The 26,817-nt window shown below is 27.6% G+C and overlaps 1 protein-coding gene across 4 annotated transcripts in view; it reads right to left on the bottom strand.

Annotated features, from left to right (window-relative positions):
* The window catches only part of LOC129957164 (cell adhesion molecule Dscam2-like), a 759,520-nt gene that overhangs the window by 39,623 nt on the left and 693,080 nt on the right, over positions 1-26,817 (bottom strand). For all 4 annotated transcript variants that reach the window (XM_056069342.1, XM_056069344.1, XM_056069343.1 and 1 more), the window contains exons 11-12: positions 24,062-24,187; positions 2,997-3,170 (exon numbers count right to left, since the gene is read on the bottom strand). In XM_056069342.1, the coding sequence (XP_055925317.1) occupies positions 2,997-3,170; positions 24,062-24,187 (300 nt within the window). The remainder of the gene's footprint in view (positions 1-2,996; positions 3,171-24,061; positions 24,188-26,817) is intronic.

Below are 26,817 nucleotides of genomic sequence, written 5' to 3'. Positions count from 1 at the left end.
GCGCAAAGGAAATTAATAGGATGAAGGATAGGATACAATAGAAAACAGTTTCGTTTAGCTTAGTTTTATTAACGTTCCGTTGGGACGGACCTAGTGATTTTGAACTGCTATTAGGTGACGAGGACTGCACCTGAGCTGGTATCCCCTCCCGAAACTTCTGCACTACATCAGCGGAAAAACATTTGACTTCAACGGATTTAATGTACATCAGACATGCTTACACGACTGTTCTTTGGCGGAATCGGGTCTTGAACCTCCCAACACCGAGGCTGAGACCTTACCATCAGGTCACTGCGATCTAGCTGACAGCGACAGAGGTAGGCTTGGTTTTAAAAGGATAATATAAGTTGATCGTATGCATTCAGGGCATTGTTATTGCATAGAAAATGCTTTTTGAACTATATTTTAATTGTATGCAACATCAAAAATGAAGAATATTTTATAATAAGATATTGGAAAATCTCATCAATTGCATGGCTGCTGTAATTAAACTTTTAAAAAAGGTTTTCCTAGAGTTTTGATTCAAATTTCATCTTTAAGCCTTCTTTTCCCAAAAATTCACACAAAGTGACATTTAACGCATCACAATAATAGAATCGGAATGTGCATTAACTCTTCCAAAACAATATCTAGATGTTGATAGCAAAAAAGTGCTATTTGTATGTTACTATAGGGAAAATCTTTTCTTTTTTCCATTTTCCACAGTTTTACACGAAAAAAAAATTACTTACAGCTTTATTTTAAGAGTAAAGAGAGAGTGGTGCCAACAAAACTTCCTCGCCTACTCTCTAATAAAGGTGTCATCCCAGTGAATGCCTTGCATGGGAGTGGGTACAATACTTACGAAATATTGACTTATGGAGTGAAATTAAAATTTTTACAGAAATTATCGGCGACGGTTTTTGGTGATTAATCCCTGATATGCGATTAATGGTATCCAAAAATCGGACTTGTGTTTCAGATGCGTTCTTCCCAACCGATTGAAACATAAATTTGATAGAAAATTATACTTGACATAGAAGTACCATTGCAGTCCCAAAATCCCAGACCAAATTTGATATATTTAAGCCATTGTGCTTATGAAATTTCAAGTTTACAGGTTTCTAAAATTATAGACCGACAGACGGTCAATCCTTTGTTGGATTTGGTACAAAATTTGACAGATATGTACAAAATAGATGTTAAATCTGTGTATCGAATTTTATAAATCTAACTCTTTTCTTTTTGTATTTGCTGTGTTAATTTATATTCAAACAGTTTGACAAACAGACTTCTTCTGAGCGGAATTTGCATAAAATTTAATAAAAATCTACAAATTTGGTTTAAAGACTGTTTATCAAATTTTACCGCCATTAGATATTGCATTAACGGTATATGGCAACAAAAACATGTATGATTATTTTGTGATAAAAAGGAAACGAAACAATTCAAAGCAAATATTATTGTTCAAACGGGTATTTCAGACTTAATTTTTTTTGCTGAGATTTTTTTGATAAGAATATTGATTATTCATGATGGATTTTTAGAATCATTGTATCCTTTATGTTTAGTAATAAATCAGTAGTAATTAGTAATGCTTAGTAATAAATCGTAATATTTTCTCTTTATATTTAGTAATAAATAGTGATATTTTTGCACTATTAGTAAATAATGTATTAATAAGTAAAAAATAATGACATTTTCTCTTTGTGCTTAGTAATAAATAGTAATATTTTCCCTTTACACTTAGTAATAAATAATTATATTTTCTCTTTGTACTTAATAATAAATAGTAATTTCTGTTTGTAGTTAGTAATGAATTGTAATATTTTCCTTTTGTACTTAATATTAAATAGTAATATTTTCCCTTTGTACTTAGTAATAAATAATAATGTTTTTCATTTTGCTTAGTAATAAATAATAATATTTTCCCTTTGTACTTAGTAATGAATAGTAATATTTTCCCTTTGCAGTTAATAATAAATAATAATATTTTCTCTCTGTACTTGGTAATAAATAATAATATTTTCCCGTGGTACTTAGTAATGAATAGAAATATTTTCCCCTTTGCAGTCAGTAATAGATAGTAATATTTTCTCTTTGTACTTAATAATAAATAATAATATTTTCTCTTTGAACTTATTAATAAATAATAATATTTTCTCTTTGTACTTATTAATAAATAATAATATTTTTTCTTTGTGCTTAGTAATAAATAGTAATATTTTCCCTTTGTACTTAGTAATGAATAGTAATATTTTCCCTTTGCAGTTAATAATAAATAATAATATTTTCTCTCTGTACTTAGTAATAAATAATAATATTTTCCCGTTGTACTTAGTAATAAATAGTAATATTTACCCTTTGTACTTAGTAATGAATAGAAATATTTTCCCCTTTGCAGTCAGTAATAGATAGTAATATTTTCTCTTTGTACTTAATAATAAATAATAATATTTTCTCTTTGAACTTATTAATAAATAATATTATTTTGTCTTTGTACTTATTAATAAATAATAATATTTTTTCTTTGTGCTTAGTAATAAATAGTAATATTTTCCCTTTGTATTTAATAATAAATAATATTATTTTCTCTTTGTAATAAATAATAAACTTAAGAATAAATAGTGCTAAAAATATTTCTTACTTTTAATCATATTATGTTTAATAGCTTTACACGAAATTAAAAAAACTTGATTCAGATGTTCAAGCGAAAAAAAAAATAATAATAACAACAACAGGAAAAAAATGTTAATGCTTAGAAATTACACTAACCTCATCTGCATCAGAATCATATTTTGTTTATATTTTAGCTTTCAAAACACTGGCTTGAAAGTAAACATTTAAAAAAGCTAGTTTAAAAAGAAACATTTATAATTTACAAATCCTTTGAAAATATTTACTTTCAGGGTTTTACATTAAATTAATCATTTTCAAAGTTAAAAAAAAAATTCATTTCTTTCTCGTAATTATTTTTTCTTCTATACAAAGTTTCATGATAAAAAAATTGAATTTACCTAAAACTTTCAAGGTGATGATTTTGCTGAGTCCAGCGCCAATACCATTACTTGCTTGGCATAAGTAGGATCCGGAATCACTTTCTTCCACATCAGATAGAACTAATGTACCGTTGTTGTAGCGATGAGCCCGTGGGCTGGAATGAACGTACGTAAAATCCCCGGCAGTGCTCTCTGTAAGTAGGAAAAAAAATGTGGGCGTGAGGAAAAGGATAAATTTAAAATTCGATTTTAAAGCGCCGTTGGGAAAAAATGGTCATTCAAGCAGGAAAACCAAAATCCTTTTACAGAACCTGGTTATTCAGTTAGTTCACCATAAAACCTTCATCGTCAGATATGGAATTTTTTCTTGGGGATTTAATATATATATTTTTTATGCTTCTTTCAAAGTTTCATTTTTTTTGTTCGTAAGGTAAAAAAGAAAAAAAGAATCAGCAAGAAAAAAAATGTGAGTAGTTACTGAAGAAAAAAAGTATCAGTAGTTTATTAACTCATGTGTTAAGAAAAAATTTTAAACATTATCACAGCAGCAACGCTGGTTTTGATTTTGAAAAATAGTTATATTTTTAGTGCGAGCGGCAGAAGCAATCTGTTTTATAAGTTCCAAAAATATAAATAATTTATCTGATATACCTAACTTTGTTCGGAATTAAAATATTTTCATGCTTATTATTTTTAATTTAGAAACTGTTTTGTATAAAATAAAGAAAATACTTTTGTTCCGAGAATTTTTTAATTTAAATGGGAATAATAATTTAACCAGACGATTTTCTCAAAATTATCAATTGCCATTGCTGTTATATTTTAAGAAAAAATATCGTTTGCAGAAATGATTAAATTATATTATTTTAGTATTTTTTGGTCATCAGATTACAATATTTTTTCCTGTTTATATTAAAAATCGTTCGATTTTAAGCTTTTCTTTCAACTGAGTAAATTTTATCAATGTTTTTGGAATATTATTTTTCTGTTTTAATAAAAATCACTCGGTTTTTATATTTTTCTTACTTTTTTCCGGCTTTACAAAAAAAATAATATTTTTTAATCTGATTTTAAAGGAAATTCATTTTAAACTAGAGTTTATTAATTCTGAGGAGAAATAACTGTAAAAGCCCTTCTCAAAGTGAATTTATTATTGTCATATTTAAGTTTTGCTGGTGTTTGTAATCCGATAGTCTTTCTAGTCATCTGTCTTCATTTGAGAAATCACTCGACTTTTCTTACGAAATTAACTTTAATATTTAATAAAACAAGACATAAAAGCCTTTTCACAGAAACTACTTAACAAAGTAAACCTTTAAAAATTTCCTTGAAACCCGAGAACAAATATTAAAACAGTAAATGTTCATTTTACTGCTAATACTTAGAAGAAGTTGAAGTTGCAAAAGAATTTTTCCCAGAACCCTTACAGGTAAAATGAACAGTCTTAAAATTTATTTCTGTTAAAGCTATTCGAAATAGAAGCTGTAGTAAAAGCGTTTATATTCTTTCATTTAAAAAAAATTGCCATTTGAAGTAAGTAACTACTTGTTTTGTTATTTCTAAAGCTTTTGAAATCTTGTTTTATGTACCTAATGGTTGTATTTTCCTGCTAGTTATCATTTTTAACCTTCTGGAAAAGAGTGGAAAAAATATCAGTCAGCAAATATTAATAAATAACAGTTGGCAAACAATTCGAGTTTTAGAAAATCCTTATATCTTAGTCTTCTCAGTTCAATAATATAATTTTTTAAAATTATTTTTGTGTGTCTGTCTGTCTGGGAACACATAACAAGCTACGCATATGAAGTTCGACATGCGTTTTTACATGAATAGTGCATCAGACTCTCAATATGTCTGCTCATATGTATACAGTGGCTCAAACAGTTGAGAGTACTTCTTACTTTTACTTGATAAATCCGACTTTCAATATAAATAACACATTACCGAGAAGTGCAAACATGTTCATTGGTGCAAAAATCTGCGTATGTTTATTTAAAATGCTTCTGAAACTTTTCAATTTAGAAGTTTTTCGTCGATTGTTCTTTATTTTTACTTTAAATTAAACCCTTTGTTATGTGTAAAAATAAAATCATATTTGCACTTCTCGGTAATGTGTTATTTATATTGAAAGTCGGATTTATCAAGTAAAAATAAGCTGTACTCTCAACTGTTTGAGCCCCTGTATGTAAACATATTAATTCGCAAATAATCTAGATCTTTTTTTCAAGAGTACTTTAAATTGGCATTAAATTTTGGGATATATGTGTCAAAGGATATAGTATACATTATATTCTCTGAGTAAATAAAAAGAGGTGGAATCTGGAAGAATTTCCAGAGAAAATTAAATTTGAATATATATGTGGCGAGTATGATGTAGCGTATATAAAAAGCAGAAAGCAAGAAATTGAGATCATGAGAAAATACTCTGAATTTATATAATTTTAGAAAGTAACTTGTCGACATAACGTTTTGATTCCTTGGCTCTTAAGTTAAAGTTATAGTAAAGTTGCACTTCAAATATAATTAGAAATTTTTTTTAGAATGTAGATTAAAAATGCCAAAATTCAGGAATTCAGGTTAGTTTTAAATTAATTAAAATTTCAAAAAAATTTCCTCCTGCACATTTCCACCTTCTAAGGATTATATGTGCTAAATTAGGGCAAAAACTATAAGTCAAACGGTCTGGATATTTTAAATACCAAGACACACACACACACGCACACTTGTCATTTTAAGTTGACTTATTTATAAACCATTGGCAATAGGCATTTTCTTCAAATAGCTAAAAAGCTTTAAATGAATAAAATAATTTTTGTGAAATTAAATAAAGATAAACGATTTAATGATTTAATTCTAAAATATTCGAACCCATGTTTTACACTAAAGACTTGAATCTGATTTCATTCTTTTAAAATACATGTTGAGATCGTTTGGCGTAAAATGACGCAATCCTTTTTTTTTGTCTGACGAATGTAACGATATCCTGATATAAAAGCATAAGCAAAAATTCGTGTGCGGTAGCTGCCGATTTATTTATATTAGAAATAATCACCAAATGAATCATTCTATCCAAACAACTGCGACGCTTTAAGTATTCATGAAACAAAAAGCTCGAAGTATTTCCAGCTGCCACTGGAAGAAAAACAAATCGGGTAAATTTTATGACCTGTTAAGTGATTCAAAAGATGTTTTCAGGGAATTTTGCCCCGGGAATAACGATTGCAGGCCGAGATTTAGATAAAGCACGAACAACCTCAAGCGAATGGCGCTGTCGTGCAAAACTGCAATAAAACAAACTTCCCACCGCATTTCCCACGTAATCTTTGACGGCAGGAATCTGTCTCCCAGGACATTTTGAAAATGGTGATAGAACTAATTCGACAGTCGTATAGACTCGTGTATCGCACATTCTGAAAATTCGTTCGCCGCATGCGTCGGCGTGAATATATTGCACTCATTCGGTCTAGAATTATTGCAGATATTTCTTTTATTTTACGGATTATAAGTTCTTGATTTATGTATTGTTTTCGAATGTTTGAACATTCGGATAGTATATAAATGTTTTATGTGTTGTTTTGAGCTGAGTCTCGCTTAATAGAGTTGTATAACTGTGGTTTAATAATTTTATTGGTTGGAATACTTTTATTCATCGAATTTTTTCCTTGTTTAAAAGTGTAGGCAGATATTGCTAGACTAGGAAATTAATTTAATGATTTTTTTGTATGTTTTAAATATCTCAATATTTAGTGCAAATATTTTGATTTTTTAGTTTAATTATCTTTTAGCAAAAGATAAAAGTAGCTAGCAAACATATTGGCTAAAATATTATTTTATTCGTGGGATTTTTTTGTGTAGAATCGTAGGTAGATATTAATAAATAAACATATTAGTTAAATATTATTTTACTCGTGGGTTTTTTGTGTAGAATCGTAGGTAGATATTAATAAATAAATGCATCAGTTAAATATTATTTTATTCGTGGGATTTTTTGTGTTGAATCGTAGGTAGGTATTAATAAATAAACATATTAGTTAAAGATTATTTTATTCGTAAGATTTTTTTTGTGTTGAATCGTAGGTAGATATTAATAAATAAACGTATTAGTTAAATATTATTTTTTCATGAGATTTTATTTTTTGTGTAGAATTGTAGGATGTAGATATTTACGAAAAGCAACAAGACCAAATACTTATAAGTTGAATGTTCCACTACTTAGTAAAAAATTATTCTGCATATTTTAAATTAGTTACTTTTAAATCAAAGTATAAAAGCAACTAGTAACTTTATTAGTTGACATATTAATTTTTTCATAGAAATTTGTTTTTGCTTAGTGGCATAGGCAGACATTAATAAATTATAAGAAAAGCAACGAAATAATTTATTGATGCCTTATTTGGGTATTTCAGTATTCAGTTTAAAAACATTTTGCAGGATTTAAATTTAATTATTTTTAGAAAACAGAAAAAATAGAGAGTTAAAATTATTTAGCAAATTCAGTTGAAATATTACGTTTGTTCATATGATTTTTTTTTTTTTTTTTGCTTAGACACATAGACAAATATAAAAAAATTACAAAGAAACACAATAAAATAATTTGGCAATATATCTTGAATATGCAAAATACAGTCACTATTATAGCTTGAGGATTGCTTTCTTATTGTAAATCACTGAATTTTTCGTTGAATCAGATGAATTTTTACAGGATTGTTTTCTAAGGTAAAATATAAAACATGAAGAATATTTTGCAACACATATAAAATTTTAATGTCGATTGATTCTACTTTTTAAAGTTAAAATTTTCAATAAACATGCTCGATTTCAAAAAGATGTTTTTTTTTATTTGACGTTTATTCACTTTCCTTGGAAATTAAAAATTAAAATTTTAGGTGAGATGACAGAAAAATAGGTAGATGCATACACATCACAAACAGCAGAGCGGTGTACGGTTTCTAAAAGGCTATGCATAGTATGTTTATAAATTTGAAGGCAAAAAATAATTTGTTGAGGAAGCATTAAGAGGAACCTGTATAAAATATTTAATTGAATATTTTATCATCCCTTTATGTCGGCAAACAAGCTGGTCACGAAAAAAGGGTTCTGAAAAATAAATTCAGAAATGCAGATGTTGCATAAAGTTTTCCACATAATGTAGTTTTTATAAAATTTTACAAAAACATGAAAGAGATATGATAATTTTAATATTCTAATGTATTCCATTATGCTTCAGCTTGATTAAACTGTCTCTTTGAAAAATAGGCGAATTTTTTTACTAAACAAACACTGTGATTTCTTTTCATTAGACTATTAATAAGTTAATTTGCTAGCTCTTCATAAAACAGTTTTTAACAAAGTTTGTAAAATATTACAGAATGTTGAAGAACTTCAAAGAACATTCTCTATTTTTCAGTCAATATTTTAGAACACAAGTTATCGCTGACTAAAATACTGTTAGTTACTTTTTCCTTTCATGTTGTACCTGAACCAAAAAGAGTGAAACTTATTAAATAAGAAAGTTAAAAAAAAAGTTTTGTACTTCTGAGACCCCGCGTTCATTCTTAAAGCAGATCACGTGCTTTTTCTCGCTCAGAAACAAAATGGAATACTAATGAGCTTAGTGCCGTTACAGTTGCAGTTATTTTAGAGTTCGGAACCTTTCATAAAAAGGTATTAGCAGCTGAACGGAGACATTTCATTGCAAAACGCGAAGGAGTAGCCCAGGCATTCGAAGAAATATTTAAATTCTGTCGTAAGAAATTCTATTTTTTCACTCGTCAATTAGGTTTCCTTAAAGATAATAATAACATGCAATGTTACGGTAGAAAAACGTATTATCTTTAAGTCTCCTTTATTTAATCAGTAAAAATAATTTTTACCTTTCTATTCTAACTGATTAATTCAATTTTAATGCTACGGAAGAATTTTACAACGGCTCTAATCCGTTTTTTTTTGTAACTGGTTTTGAAAAAAAAATAGAATTTTTCTTATTGGTGTATTTTGATAAAAATTACATCGGAGTTTTGTTGAATTATTCCCAGCGCCTTAATCTTGTTATTTTTTGAATAGGAGCTGGCATTGCGGATGAATTTAAAGTTTTATAAAACAGCTATTTCCGGCGATGGAGTTTAATTACAGTTCTTGTTTTGAAAAATCCGATATGCTTTAATGATAAATTCATGCAGAAAATAGATGGGGCACGTTAATATAAAGGAAAAAGGAAAAGGAAATCTAATTCATTTTGGAAAAAGTATTTTGCCCGGTTTGCAATTTAGTTCAATCTAATTTGAAAAGATTTAAGCAAAAGAATTCAAGAAAGTGCATGATTTTAAATTGAATCGTGGTTCCGATGTTACATGCAATTTGTTTATTTAAGAAATGTATGTATAGAAATAGGAAAAAAAAAATAAATAAAAGAAAATCAGATCAAGCTTTAAGGAATTATAAATTCCCCCAATGATTACACGGAATTACGTGAAGTAATACTTCATTTCATGCAATAAATTTCATTAAAATTCTAAAGGTATGAACCAAAATAAATCATATTTTAATTAATTTAAACAGAATTAGCTGCCTTCGGCGACCAGCCGTTTACTCATGATACTAACAGCACTAATTTAGTATTGTTAATCAACTAATATATTATTTCAAATTATATTTGTACAATAAACATAAAATATTCTGATTGCATAGCTATTCACGCAAAGGGGAAAATAAAAAAAATGGAGAAAACGGTCCAGTTGCTGAAAATGGGAGCTTTGTCAAGATTTCTTCCAGAAAATGGAATTATTTCTAGAAAATGGAAGCGCAGGACATTGATGGCTTATATAAGGATCAGTCCCACTGGGGAAATACGGCCATATAAGTAAGCAGTTTCTCGCTTTCCCAGCGGCTACAGAAATGGTATGGGGTTGAATTGCCTAAATGCCGGCGTCGAGTCTTACTTCGGAATGGTAGACACAAGTGCCGTATTGTAACGGTGGTGGTTTTGCGTTCATCTCAGTTCTCAACTATGCTGTTATGAGTGTCTGATCTTCATTTCTCCCTGAACGCTTTGGTATGTAAGAAGTAGTTCAATATTGCTCATCTAAAAGTCAGGAATTATCAAACAAATATAAAAAATGGCGAAATCGATGCACTGGTTAGGAGTTGGAAGCCTTTTTCAAGACTTTTCACCATGAAGATTGAATTGAAGTAGGATTTTTGAAATTTTCTGTCCAAAAGAGGAGGGATGGTTAACAGGTGACCATTGATGATTTATATATGTGTTATGAGCTTTCATATAAAATACATATATATCATATCATATATATGTTCGTTCAACTGAAATTGAACGAAATGGGTTCAGTGATCAGGACTAGGTGATTGGATTTTTAGTTTCCCTAATTATTTTAAATATATGTATATATTTCTTGGTGGGTATAGAAATTGGGTGGGCGTGAGGTGAAATGCTTGATTTTGATGCCTTAGAGTCAAGTAATTCTGAGAGGAAGGAGATAATTTTTTAAATACCTGTCCGCTGTTCGAATCTGCAATCAATTTTAATTATTATTAACTGGTGATGAAAGGAAGGAATAAAATTTAGAATAGTATGTTTTAAAATTAATCGAAACATTTAATAAATCAGTTGATTCTTAATTACAATAAGGGTTTGAAAAGATTTTCTATGTTTATAATTTTTTTATTTAGTTAGAAAATAAAATATTTTATTTTACTATTGACTATTAATTAAATATTTTTTTAACTAATCGCAAGCTTTTTTTACCAATTAGAAAAATTGTAAACTTTTATTGGGTTCCACCTACTCATTTTGAATTTTTAAAAATATTTTATTAAATGCATCAAATGTTGAACAAAATTATGCATTAACAAATGTATAAATTTAATAGTTTGCATGGGGCTTTATTAGATAATGACATTTATTGAACTTCATGTCATTGCAATGGATCTTTATTTATTTTATTTTTCACGTTTCGTATGAATATTTTTCTAACTTGAAGCGGACATAATAAATAGAAAAACCTGTAACCGCACGAATAAATATTTTTTATATAATAAATATTTAGCATTAAGGATCTTATTCCTAAGGTCATTTGAATCCACGCACCTCAGAATACTGGATGTTCAAAATTTTTTCTCAAAATTTAAGAAAAATTTCCCACCACATGGTAGTGAAAATCAGTATTCTCAAGGCGTTGATATTCGAAAGAAAACCACTTAGCTTTAGCTACTAAACATATGTATATTTGAACATCCTTTGAAGATTCTCAGACAATCTCCGTGTCTCCCAAACCCAACTTGGTGAGCGTTTTTAACGAACAGAATATTCACCTCTCGTATTCAATCAATCACACAGGATAAAAGGGAATAAAGTGTCACAATAATGGGCGCCCACAGTAGTTTCATTGAACGTGCATTTGGGGCCTTTAAGTACTGATAGAGTTAAACCATTAAAATATGTGCTTATAAAATAGTACAATTTTAGCTCTTTAATTTTACAAAAAAAAAAAAAAAAAAAAAAAATGGAATAGATTTTTATGTGTATGATATCTTATTATATATCAATAATTATACAATTCGATGATATTTTTTTTCTCAAACAAGAATTCTGTACATATGTCTGAATTCGATTCCGAATTAAAAAAAGATATATAAATTTTATTTTAATCTACAAATCTACTCTTTTCATGTGGGACTTAAACATTAGGTATTAAATATATTTCATTTATTAAACTGCATGATATCATGGTGAATATTTTTTTTGAATTATTTTTTGCTAGCATTTTTCTAAATTTATGGGGATTAAATAACAGAAAACCTCTAATCGCACGGAGAAATATTTTAAAGATAATAAATGCTTAGCATTAAATCATTAGAACATTTTATTTGTAAAATATGTTTCTAATGCTATGATTCAAAAAATAAATGCGGATTATGTCTTTGTATATATTTTGTAATATACAAATAATTTTTCTCTTAGAGGATATTTTTTCCTCTGGAGCAGAAAAGTAGGGGAATTATGTACATATGTCTTAGTTCGATTATCAATAAAAAAAATTCTGTAGTGTGTTTAAACAGAACAAAGTGAAAAAAAATTTGTCCCATTTTTTTTTGCTCGGAAGTTAAATAATTAATCTCCAAAAACAATTTCTTCTGATTCTTGGTTCGAAAATTAAGAAAACAAACGAGCAGTGTTTTTGTCACTCTATTTGGATTTCTAACAGAATTAAGGAATTTTATTTTATCCTTATTCGGGAGGAATTTTTTTCACATATTTTTGTCTCTATCCGATAAAGAAGCGAAAGAGTGGAAAAAATATATGATATAAACCAAATTGCAATCGTGTATTAAACTGGTCGTCAATTAATTTAATCTAATAAATCTCTTCTTTTTCTTACCTTTGTGGAAAAGAAAAAAAAACATTTTTGTAATTTTTTTTAAGAACATTTTTCTTTAATTTTGGATTTACTTCTAAATCTCCAGTGCAAAACATGGGCTTTTTTGATTGCGGAACGAAATGTTTCTTTCAAGTTTTTTTTTCTTCTACTTCTTATCTATTCACAATTGCGCTAATTCAGAATGCTTAAAAGATTCGAATTTTTTTTTAACCTTTCTTTTTGTCCTTTTCTTTTTAGTTAGAATGTCCTTTTCCCGAATTCGTCTGCATTGCGTCGACTCTTCATTAGCAACCAGATAAAAACTCTTTTGTTTTACAAGACCAATTCGAAGTGTTGAATTCGTAAATTTTAATGAAGAGACCTTGTTTTGTGAGAGTTAGGCTTAATTGAGAAACTCGGTAATCAAGGTATTAAGTTAAACAATTCTTATCTAACCTTTTATAATTTTTTTTTCTCTTTTTAATGTAGTCCTCTTTATTCAAAACAACAATGTCTCATTTAATATCATTAAATGCGCATAGATAAAAAAGCGTTAGTCATAAAGAAATGTAAGAAGCGAGTATAGTATTCATTTCGCTTCAATATTATGATCCTTGACGACGGAATAAAAAAACATTATTTAATTAATTTTTTAAACCAGGGATTCTTAATTTTCAAGTATTGATGCCCATTTTTTTTTTTGTAATAGAATCTATAGCAACCCACTTTATCCTAGGTTTAATGGATTTTCTTGAGACAAACAACTCACATTTTTTTCTGAAGAGATGTTTTGATTAAAAGAGAACTTTTGATAATAAAACACTTATCATTAAATGATATAAATTCACACAAATGACAACGAATTAAGGTATAATCAAATTGAATTGAATGTTTATAGCGAAAAGAAATTTTTGAATTGGTGTGCGGAGTCTCAAGTGACACAAGGCGCTTGTTTGGATATTGCTCTTTTTTATTATGTTGCAATCATGAGATTTGTTGAAGATTTTAAGCCAATATAACATTTTAGCAAATCATGAAGAGATACGTATCCATTTAAGATATCATAGGGACTCATCAAAAATCGACAAATAACTCATATTTTTTTTTGAAGAGATATGTTGATCAAAAGATAACTTCTGCTAATAAAACAAAAATTAATGTTATAAGTTAACACGAATGGTAATGGACCACTCGGAATTTATGCGTAATCAAATTGAATTAAGTGTTTATGGCTAAAAGAAATTCTTGAATTGGTGAGTGGAATCTCAAGTGACACGATGCGCTTGTTTGCATATTGCTCTTATTTTAATCATGTTACCACCATGCTACTTGTTGAAGATTTTAAGCCAAGATAACATTTTTGCACTTTATGATCTTCTCGAGACTCATCAAAATTATGGCTCACCAGTTAATCAGGAAGCACAGTTTGAGGAATTTTGATCTAAACATCTAACTTCGAAATATTTATAAACAGCAACATCAAATGATAAGTTTCGCTCTTTTTAAATGAGAAAAATAGAATTAGATCATGATTGGTCAAGTATGTTAAGTAAGAGTGTAGTTTCATTATGGGCTCCGTACTCTGATGTTATTCAAAAACTAATGACAAAGCCTTAATAATCAATTGAATCGAAGATTTACTTGGCTTTCTTCCAGCTAAACGCAAATGTGGGCCAATATCCCCCAAAACTCCATTAGGAAGGGACTTGACTCTATTTATTAGTGCCTTTAAACTTCAAATTAGAGCTTTCTTAAGTACTTTGACGTAGTTTTAGCCAGTGAAAGAGATACATTTGCTTATTAATCTAGTCGAATTGTCATTCGTATTCAAGTATAAAAAAAGAACTTTCAGGGATAATAATTGAGGCAAAATCTCAAAGTCACCTTCATCTTTCTTTTATTTCTGGTAGTAGAAGACGATTTATTGAAATCGAAAAATTTGACCTCGAGATTTTGATGAACCTCCACATTTCAGACATCTCTGAGTTCGAAGAATTAAAATCTGTCCCTTGTATTGCAAACATGATTTCTTAAAAATGTATTAAATTAAATGTATGAAATTCGATATGTTGGTACTGAAATAAATATATGTGTCTTTAGCAGATTTTCGACACAATTCTTTGAAGAGAGATTTATTCGTTTTTGCACAGTAATTACCAAAAATGCTTTTACGCAAAAACTGTTTTTATGCTGTTATAAATTCAAAAAAATTTTTTTTGTTGTTTTTAGGCATTTTCTGAATTTTGATAGTTTTTACTTTCTCATGTACAAAGTACATAGAAAGCACTGTATAAGTGAAAAAAAAATTGAACTCGAGGTTTCGACGAATCTACTCAGTTCAGATCTCCCTCAGTTCAAAAAATATATTTTTGCCTTTCTGCTTGTGAACTCGATTTCTTTGAGTTCTACACATTCTGTTGTGTAGTGCTGGACCTGAACCTCATATACAAGTATTGTCTTGAATCCTTCCGAATCTATTCAGGAAATATTCCATGGCTTGATATAATTTGCATTACCATTTGGTGAAACATTCTTTTTATAATTTTTGGTTCATATGTTATGCATCCTTTTGTACAATATTATCCATATATCCTGCCACTGAATAATCATCTCTCTTCAAATTTCCTTCTTCCATATTTGGAATAATTTTCGGAAAGGCTGCTAGTAATTTATGTTGAATCAAAATTTCAATTGAACATGTTAGAATTTTTAAATGAATTATTTAAAACTTTTAGTGGGAAATTTTTTTTTCTGATACAATACCTTTCTAACTGTTATTTGGTTATATAATTGTTCGGTAAATATCATAATCTAAATCTGTTATTAGACATTTAGCAGACGATTCCTTTCCAGGCATTTTATAATTGCTACTATTTTTATTTAGATAAAATATTATTAAAAGGTAAAAGCAAACGATTTTTTCTTTGATAAAAATATTTTATTAATATTATTTTGTTTATTTTTTGTATAATAGCTGATGATCCATTGTAAACCTTTTGGAATCTGGCAATGGTTTGTAATATATGCTGTTAAGTTGAAAGAATAAACGAGTCGATGGAGTTCTAAAATGCTTGGAGTATTATTTTAGTTTTTAAGAATTTAAGATGCTCTGCAAGCTATAGTTTGAAGTTTAAAAAACGGGTAGTTTTCTAGAAAGCATGCAAAAATTATAGTTTTAAAGTTAATTAATTCGTTTCTGTTCTCATAAGATTAATATTTTACTCCTTTTTGAAAAAAATCAGATATGAAAAATATATTTATCGAAGTATTTGTTATCCTTACAGAGCTGAACTTTTAATCAATTGTTCTTCCCAACCTCTGACATTTATACTTCTAGATGAAATATGAAAAAAAATCTTACAAATACAGAATCGTTTTAATCTAGCTCTCGATATTATGCATTCAATTTCTGAAGATTAGCTGATAGCTTTAAAGGAACATTTCTTTGAAGTAAAGAAGCTGAATTTATTATCTTTTAAAAAAAAAGGAGATTGGTATGTCTTTTAAAGTTTAACTATTTAAGCCGATTACTAAGACTTAATACACGAGTTCCGTAGTTTGAAGACTAATCCTGTACTGTCAGAAACGTTATACTTGCTGTTTGGAAAGAAATCAACTGTAGTAAAATGAAATTTTTGTATTTAAAATGAAGGATTAAATATTCGATTTAAATAAGTGAGTATTAAAATCTTCTTCACAATGTTAAAGGATCAGTTTCTTTCTTTTTATAATGACTTTACGAATATGTTATAAATCGTTAAATATTTTCATACAGTGCTTGGAATATGTATATTAATAAAGTAACAAATATTAACAACTAGCCGCTTTGGGTGACTAGTTCGTTTGCAGGAGTTTAGGTTGTGTTTATTATGAAATCAATCACTTATGAATAAGACGAGTTTCATAATTAATGTAACAAAGCAAAACTTTTATGTATTAAAGTGTGTCAGTCATTAAAGAAATAATATTTTAATTACTTGAAACCCATTTTCTCTCTTTTTTTATGAATCTGTTACATAGGGTCAAGATCTACAACATCATAATAATATTAAAAATTTAAGCACCTGGTGTTATTTCAGTTTGTATATTGTCTCTTAAGGTAAAATAATTTTATTTTAGTTTCTTTCGTGAATTGATTAGATATTTAATGGCATTGACTTGCAAAAATGAAAGAAACTCTCGCTGTCAAGCATGATTTCATGGTTTGGGATTTCATTGCAACACTAAAATTATGCAAAATTAAAAAAAAAATTACATGTCAATTAAATAGATATCTCAAAAAGTATAATTTTTAAACTGAAATGTTGAGAAATTCTTTTTATGTAATATCATTTATTGTGAATTATGGCGAAGAATGCTAAAATCTCGTTTACTTTTTAATTAATTAAAATTTTAAAGAAATAATGAAACAACTTCGAAGTACATATTCACACGTCCCAAAGTATATTTGTGCAAAATTTAAATGAAAATATCTACCATGTACAGTGTTCCAACTCACGCACGCACACACATACACACACACACACATACACACACACACACATACACACACACACCATTTATTATTACATAAATTATTTGCTTGAAAAATATATGAAATCATTTTGAAAGTAATTATATATTTCTACGAATACACTTAATTAACCCTTTTACTGAGTTAAGTTAAAGAAGTGGTTACTGAATTTTGAATGCTGCAAAAACAAAAAAGTGTTGAATTGTACAAAATATAGTGTTTCTTCTTTATGTACTTTCGGATCATTAAATTTTTCAGATACGATTTTACAGAAAGTATTTGCATCTTATATTGTGACTTACTTCAAATCTGAGATATATCTAACGCAGTGAAAGGGAGAACTTCACACTGTAAAATTTAAAATGTGAACTTCAATTTAAATAGTTCGTTATGTGTTAAATTAACTACATGTATTTCGTTATTTATTTTGCTTTTATTTTTAAATATCCTAAAAATCTTCTTCACAGAATCTGTTAGTAAGTGTCATTTAATTAATTAAATTGGTTTAAAGTTTTGACTGAATCTTTTGAGACAAAAAAGCCCTTTTTCTCATTAAGTATAAGACTTCCTAATTTTAAAAATTATTCTCTACAAATATGGGTATCCAAAGTTGACATTACGGAAACAAATCAAAAGCTCTTTTCCAATATGTTACATTTTCGCTTAAATTATTATTATTATATTTCTTTTTTTTTTGCTTAACATTTTGCATCGACAAGAAATGCAATGTTCTCCGATATATATACATTAAGCGATCTCATCGAAAAGCCACTGTTCGTGTTTAACTGCACCAGCATCTGTCTCAAGAACTCGCGGTGATCCAAAAAATGTATTAATATGTTATGAGACACAAAATTGCAAAAGAAGACATCCTGAAAGATTAAAACTCCAAGACATGACAGCTGCAGCTTGCTAGAATGAACTTTATTATTAGCGTGTAGAAAGTAACTCTGTTAAGCCTAGCTGGAAAAGTTTTTTAATAACTTTCAGCGTCTCCATCTCAAAAATAGCTACATGTTGAAGAGAGCTTTAGAAGGTTTCTGTTTTTATGAAAAGAATTATCGTTTGCTTAGTAACATGGTAATGTATCTTCAGTTTTCTAACTCAGCAAGCTGCATTTCCAGCGATGCATTCTTTATAAATGCTTTTCTTCCTTTTTATAAAATTCTGACGAATTTTTAAGTGATGAATTGAAGGAAGTTTGATATTTTTCGTTTATGACAGTCCTATGAGGAGTTTTGAATAAAGTGTTGATTTTATTCATAATAAAACTTAGTTAATTAGAATGTTTTTGAAACGAATTCTTCAGCCGAAATTTTCTCCTTTGATCCTTTGAATTTCCTGATCACATAATGCTAGAAAATCGTCCGTAATTGAAATTCAATTTAAAATAATAAATGATGATAATAATAAATTTACTAATACTGAATCTATTTCAAATTAATACTAATTAATATTGACAATAATTTGTTAGTTATGGTTAATTAGAAAGGGACACTAAAAGTTATAAAACACTGCTTATATTTCCTTTTAATACCTATTAACTAAATATCTTCTCAATAATTTGAAATCAAGGATTTTGAAATCTTTGATTCATTTCAAGTTTAATTGCTATACAACAAATTCTATTAAAAGAGCGATAATTTCCTTCCACTTTTTAAAAAGAATTTTAAGTACCTTCGATGAAAATTTTACTATTTATTATGAAGAATTATTGAATAATTGTTGAATTCAAAGTGCTGTATATACTTTTTGTTTGTTTACATTACTTATCTATTCAGATTAAATTTTTTTAAGTTATGATTTTTTTAATTATAATTATTTTTTGTACTTAATGTTAGTATTTTTAAATTACTTCGTATTAATTAATAGGAATTTTTTTCATCGAAACTATAAATATATTAAAAATATCTTTACTGTCATTTTTAATTTAAAAAAATTGTCGTCTGTTATTGTTGCAAGAGATTTTTAAGTTTACTAATAAACAATAAATTTTATTATTTTTTTAAAAGAAAGTGAAGTGAGTTAGAAGTAAAGTTTATTATTTATTTTGAAGAATTATTGAGCAATTGTTGAATTAATGTACTGTATATACTGTATTTTTTGTTTGCTTGCATATTTCTTATACTATTGTACTTTTGTACTATTGTACTATTGTTGAATTATTGTACTTATTTTGTAACATAATAAATTTTACGTATCTATTTAAATTATATTTTTAAAGTTATTAAAATTTTTAATGTTAATAATTTTTTTTCTTTATTTTCATTGTTACTTACTGATAGTTATTTTAAATTACCTATTGCTTTTTATGAATTATTATGCAATATCCATTTAAACTGTAAAATATTAAAAATTTCTTCACTGTCATTTTTAGTTTAAAAATTATCGCTTGCTCTTATTGCAAAGTTTTATTATACTTAATTTTTCTTAATTCAAATTTTTAGCCAAACTAAATTTTTCGTATTGTGCTTTCAGTTTCGAAACAGTTGAATTCCACGGAATCCTGTATTTATCAAAATAAAAAAAAATATTATCTTATAAGTCAAATTAAGAATATATGGGAAAAATAAATAGTGAATATAAAACACATTTAAAAAATTCATCAATGCATATTTAATTCTTCAAATTCTTCTCTTTTCAAAATGCAAACATCGCCTCCTAGTGAAATTAATTACTCTACAACTGCAGAACGGAATTCCATGTCAGTTGAAAATTATATCAAGTGACTCGTTGTAAAAGATTTTATAGAAAACGATAATATTGTCATGTTTATTTTTTCACTGGGTAATACATGCTGAACTTTAGCTTTGTTTATTTTTGTTTGTTATTTGAGTAGTTAGCTTACGGCGATAAAAAGTTTTGCAAAATATCATATGTGCTTAAAAATTCCATGTGAAATTTTTTTCTAACATCTGTTTTCACGTTTTTGTATCCATAATCATAAAAATGAATTATTAAACAAAAAAAAAAAAAAACTATAAATTTTTTGGACATTAAAACATGCAAATATTGAGACGAATTATTTTTGAAGATAATAATAATTTTTCTAATGTTTAAATGACCAATTTGTTACAATTAAAGCAAAATTTTATGTTGATTAATTTTTAATAAATGAATTAAAACTCTTCGTTCTGTGAAGAAAAGGAATAAATATTTCTTCATTCGGCAGTTTTGGACTGAATTATTTATGGCAAAAAGACAAATGACATTCTTTTTTTGATACCAAATTAATCACTTTTAAACTTGCAACTTTTAATTATTATAAAAACTAAAAACAAACCAATTCAAAAAGCAGCATTTTAATAAAACATATCTCCAATCTAGCAATTCAACGATAGGATAAAATTGCCTTTGAATAGTACCGAAGTTACATAATTAAATATATTTTTTATCTAATAATTTATTTCTAATTAATTGAAAGTAGTTCTTTTTATATCAAGGAAGCTAATAAATTTCTGATTATTTTGCCATTTTATCAGAATGCTTCTGGCAACAGTTAACAACTGATATGCCCTTTGTGAAAGTACAAAATAATCAATTTTTACTTCAAAATCGTCTGCAGAAAAGAAGGAGAAATATCCAATTAACATTTCGGCAATACGTTCTAGAGACAGAAAAAAAAAATGCAACCAGTCTTCTAAAAATGCATATCATTACAAGACCATTAAAACAGTTCGTTAAGGTGGAAATCCAGGATAAAATTGCGATAGAAGAGAAATTATTTTTGAATTCCATGGTAAAAATTCGTGTTTTTTTTTCGTACTTTCATTTTATTCTTATTTTTTTATTTTTCATTTTCTGAGAAAATGACGGTACCTGCATTAAGATATTTGTAAAAAAATTAAAAAAATGCGGAAATGTTGTACATTAATTCGTTTTCAATATTTTTACGACGGAAAAGTTGGCGAAAGGTTTTCGCAGCAGAAACCTGATTTAGAAAAACCGAAAACTGCGTGTGACATGTCGAAAGAAAAAAAAAAGAAAGAAAAAGGAAGGAGAGATAGAAATCGTTCGAATGAAGAAAATTTGAAAGAAAAAGCTGATTTTATCACATCTGTTTGAGATTCTTTAAATGTACGCCTAATTAATTTCCTAAAGGTGAATTCATTCCTTTTTTCGTAAAAGCTTTTACTTGCTTAGTGAATTTTGTGCATTCTTCTTTCAGTGCTTTTCAAACAGAGCTTTTTTTTTTACGGCTATTTTTCTTGTTTACTAAATGCTAGTTATTTGTGAGAAAAACACGTTTAGAATGTTTCGTTTCGGCGCCTTAAGCGCTGAGATTCTCAATTGTAAAGAAAAGTGTTTTGGAAACGGAAAAACGTAACGATTAAATTGGAAAAACATTCTTTGAGATTTCTGAATGTCTTCCAATTCTTTTTCTTTTTCTTTCATTGTTAGATGATAAATAAATATTTGCATTAAGTAAAGCTTTGCAAATTTGCTTAAAATTTTTTGGTTTTTTTCCTGTTCGAATAAAATCTTTGAAAAATAATCATGTGTATTTTTATAATTTTAATGAGATAGCAATTTAAAAAATAATTTTTTCAATAGTAATTGATAACGTTTCAAAAATCTTTAAAATTATACACTATAAAATTCAAATCCATCATAATTGAGAATATTCGTGCGATACACATGCTTATATAAATACCAATTCCATAATACCATATATAATCAATTACATAAACAAAAGATATATTTTAAAGCTTTATTAAGTTATATTTAATTTTTCAATTGCATATTTCTCAATTTTTTGAATTCTTTTTTAAAATAAATTATGAATTTTAGTATTTTTATATTTTGGATATGGAATTAAAGCTAAAAGTTTGTTTATGAAAAGCAAATCATCGACAATGTGCTGCAGGAAATGATTTTTCATTCAATTTTAATTAAGAATATAAATGTTCTATGTTCAAAAATTTGATTGATTCCACCCGAAGGAAACAACAAAAAAATAATAAACTATCCGATTATTAAATTTATTATTCTTGATTATAAATTAATTTAGTAAATAATTTTCTACATTTCTAAGGTTTTTTTAAATGCTAATATGGCGACTATTTGAAGATTAAATTCCATTCCACTTTTCATCTATTAAGTCTCATGTTGCTGAAGTTTTCACAGAAAACATGTGTTATGTTTTAGATTAACAGAATCATTGTAGCTTATATCAAAAGCATGGAACATTAGTAAAATTCTTAATTACTTTTTATAATACTGGCTCATATAGCCTGTGTTAGTCAGGGTTAAAATATTATCATGTTTCTTATTATTAATATAAAATTTTTTTTGTATATAATTTTATAATGCACAAAATACTTTTATCGTCTGAAAAGTTAAAAAAAAAAATTAAAATGAGAATATCTATCGTACCAGACGAAATAAATACCACCTATAGCTGATTTTCATAATTCAATGAGTGAAATAAGTTTCTACATAAATAAGTTCGTGTAATAAATTATTAATCATTTGCTTTTAAACTTTTCTTTTAGCATTCAGAAATTTGCTAGACATTACATTCTAGACATTAACATGGCATTCTAGCAACATTTCTTCTTCTGTATTCTTTTTTTCAACAACAAAAAATATTGTTACAAATATTGTACAAAATATCAATATTAAATTAACAATAAATGCATTTTCCAATTCTTTTAAAACTTACAAAAATATTTTCAAAAGCATTCAAATAAAATAAAATAAAATATCAAAAAATAAAAACAGACTAGTTGAAAATCGAGCCGTTGCCTAGTAACCGAGTATCTGTTAAATTCCTCATCTCAAAATCGTTTGTATTTATTCATATATTTAATAAATTTTGAAAAACTAATAAAATTTGAACGAAGAACAGCACGGAAATGAATTAGTTTCATTAGAAAGGTAAAATGTTGAATTTTAAGATGATATAAAAATATTTATTGAATAATATACTCTGACATTACTGTGGAACAATAGCAATATTTTTATGACATTATAATTAATTATTGAATTAAATACTGTATTTTAAAAAGCTGATAGCATTATTTTTGTTAAAAAATAAGTGCGCAAAGATTCGCTGAATTCGTCCTAATTTTTTAGGAAGAGATGTGGAATACATATATCTACAATAATTTTAATTTATATTTACTAAATTGATTGATAAAAGTTATGCAAAAATAAAAAGAGTTGGAAAAAAAGCCACTTGGAAATATTCCTAATTTTACTACTATTATTCAGCGTGTAAGAAGGCACCAACAACATAATGTTTGAAGAATTTGAAATTAGCATGAAAAAAAAGGTAAAAAAACTCATCAGGGAACAAATGACCATAGTATGTTGACACTTCTACTTATGGGTGTAGAAAGGAAATGGTAGCAGATAAACCAAATGGGCATATTTATTTATACCAATTTGCTATAAATATCATATAGTAATGTTTTCCCCCTAAAGGTCCTGATAAGGGTAAAGATGAAGTTTTTTTTGTTGATTTAATCTAAGATTTTTGATTTTGTTTGACAATTAATTCCATGTATCGAACGTAATTAAAAAAAATTTTAGCCGCCCTCGATGACCAGCTGTTCTGCAATCGTATTAATAGAATAAGTCTGGTTACGCAAATCAATTTTAATAAATTACATCCTACCACACCAATTAAAGCTGCTATTTTAAATTAAACTTGAAAATGAGCATTCTAACAGAATAACAATAACTGCAAACTGGCTAAATCCGTCCAGTTTTTAAAACTAAGGACGCTGTCAAAGATTTATTTTGCAATGTTTCTCGGAACTTTAAGAAAGTGTGTGTGTGTGTGGGGGGGGAAGCAATTATTAATGACATATCTATAAGTCATGAGTTTTCATCCGATATAAAATATTATAAATATGTACTGTGATTGTGCGTGAAGAATTCTATAGCAGTTTTCTGTCTTAGAAAATGTATAGTGAAATAATGTTAATGAAACTTTGAACAGACGATTACAACATATTTAGAAGTTATTTATGGTTACTTTCAAGTCACGTGAGTTAATTCAATAAGGGCCAGGTTGGACAGTAGGAGATAAAAGATTCTGCAATCAAAGACTTGTAAATCTTTTTTCCACATTAGAAATAAAAAAAAGAGTGATTAAAGTACCATTGACAGTAATTTTGTGCATTGTCTGATATTTTGAGAAATGAATAACAAATAGTAAATAGCAAATAGTATTCAAATAAATAATTTACCAGTGTATATCATCTTCTTCCACAGAATATTAGGAGCAGGAAATCCAACAGCTGCGCAATCCATCCAAACAGTGTTGCCAAGGACAACAGATATGTTTTTCGGCTCAACTGTCCATTGAGGGGGCACTAAAAAATAGACAAAAACAAATTCGTCAAATTTTTTCCTTTTCCAAATTTTAAGAATATTGTCTTAGTCAAGAAAAATTACTACTGACTATGAACATTGTGAGCATGACAAAAAAAAATAAAAAAAATTATACGATTTGTATTCTTCTGTTTTTGTGTGAATGAAGTTGTTCAAAAATTACTACTGACTGTGAGCATTGTGACGAAAAAATACAATTTGTATTTCTTCTATTTTTGTGTGAATGAAGTTGTTCAAAAATTACTACTGACTGTGAGCATTGTGACGAAAAAATACAATTTGTATTTCTTCTATTTTTGTGTGAATGAAGTTGTTCAAAAATTACTACTGACTGTGAAAATTGTGACAAAAAAACTCTTTGTGTTTCTTCTGTTTTTGTGTGAATGAAGTTGTTCAAAAATTACTACTGAATATGAGCATTGTGACGAAAAAACACAATTTGTATTTCTTGTGTTTTTGTGTGAATGAAGTTGTTCAAAAATTACTACTGACTGTGAGCATTGTGACGAAAAAATACAATTTGTATTTCTTCTGTTTTTGTGTGAATGAAGTTGTTCAAAAATTACTATTGACTGTGAGCATTGTGACGAAAAAATACAATTTGTATTTCTTCTGATTTTGTGTGAATGAAGTTCAAAATTATTACTGAATATGAGTATTGTGACAAAAAATACAATTTATATTTCTTCTGTTTTTTCGGGAATGATGTTGTTGAAAAATTACTTCAGACTATGAACATTCTGACGAAAAAATACAATTTATATTTCTTCTGTTTTGTGTGAATGAAGTTCAAAAATTACTATTGACTATGAGCATTGTGACGGAAAAATACAATTTGTATTTCTTCTGTTTTTGTGTGAATGAAGTTGTTCAATCACTAATCTCTTTAAAAGTATGTTTTAGACTTTTAACTCATTAGCTGCCATGATCCTCATTTGGGTATATTGGAATTTTACGTACGCTACTTGGTGCCAAAATAAAATTACATTGACCGACAATTTAATTTCATTCTTTAAATATCAAAGAATATTGTGCAGAAAGTGTGCATTCTGTGCTTTGTTTCTTTACAAGAGAACAAATTTGAAATTCGTCTCTAAGTTGAACGGAACAGAAATATAATATTTGAAACTTTACATTTTTGGTTCGGTTTTTATATTATGATGAAAGACTGTACAAAAATATGCAATTTAGACGTCATAGTATTTATCTGTTACTTACCCAATCTTTTGTTTTTTCTTGAAATGATTTTATTGATCATTTTATATGGACAACTTTTTCAAAAATATCAAACACTTTCAAAACATAACCTAATTTGAATATGATTATACTGTTACACAACTTTTTTTGTGCATATACAATGTTCATCCAGAGCATGCGTTGAAATCTTATATACTTATGCCAATGAACAACTTTTTTCATGATTTTATTCATGATACTTTGCTTGAGTAATCTCGCTCTATGATCATAAAACAAATATTTTATCAATAGTTAACTACTTAGTTTTAAATTTGTTGCCGACTTTTAAATCAATTTGTACATAAACTGAAATCTTACATGATTATGCCAATGAATAATTCTTTTGATATATATATATATATATATATATATATATATATATATATATATATATATATATATATATATATATATATATATATATATATATATATATATATATATATATATATATATATATTCTTAATGTCTTATTTCTGTTTTCATGTTAATTATGCTGATTGTTACCAACAATGAGCAAGGATTTTATCAGAACCGAGATAGCCTGGTTGGCAGGGTGTTGGATTTGCGTCCCTTGGGTTGCTAGTTCAAACCTCGCTGGCCGAAAACTCTCCGTGTGTGGGGTGGCTGGCGCACGCATAAATCTGGCGTGGTCACAAAGTCCTTTATGTCGAGAGTAAACCACTGGGGGGTACTGTATCAGGGGTGATCGTTCTCTGATTCAGGTCTAAATTATGATCCGTGAATGAAATTCTGGAATGAAGTCCGCCCAGTAAAAAGGGTTGTGACGTGTGTGTAGCTAACTCTTTTTCTTGGCCCTAGATGGCGCTACTGTAGAAACAAGAGAAACACCCTTGGCTTAAAATCACCGACTTCTAAAGTCAGTGGGCTTGTCTATGACAAGTGCCATTAGAAACAAAAATTGTATTTTATTGGTGGCGAAATATTGAGTTATTAAGCTTGTTGCGGACTTTTGAATCGCCCTGTATATGTATTCCAATATTATAAGATTATGTCAGGGTGCAATTCATGTGATTACTTTTGCTTTCTTCTACGTCCACATGTTTCATGTTGCTTTTGTTAATCATTTCGAGAAGTGATGAATATTTTTCATTGCTTTCTCGAACTTAATAACCCCATTTCGTCATTTATTTTCATGAAATAATTATATTCTTCTTTTCTGAACTTCTAAACTTAGAGAAAAAAAAAGGTATTTTTCTGGAATTTTTGACTACTTATTACTTTAAATAGAAACAGCACTATTCATTAAATACATTATATAACAAAATCCTCTGATGGTATGATTTCATATGAAGTACTTTCTTTAATGATATTTTATTCTTACATTTCGGTAGAATGCAGATTGCTTCTACGA

Source organism: Argiope bruennichi, chromosome 11, assembly GCF_947563725.1.
Source record: "Argiope bruennichi chromosome 11, qqArgBrue1.1, whole genome shotgun sequence".
Classification (NCBI taxonomy): domain Eukaryota; kingdom Metazoa; phylum Arthropoda; class Arachnida; order Araneae; family Araneidae; genus Argiope; species Argiope bruennichi.
Note: the sequence above shows the minus strand (reverse complement) of the source record. Positions and strands in the feature narration are given on the sequence as shown.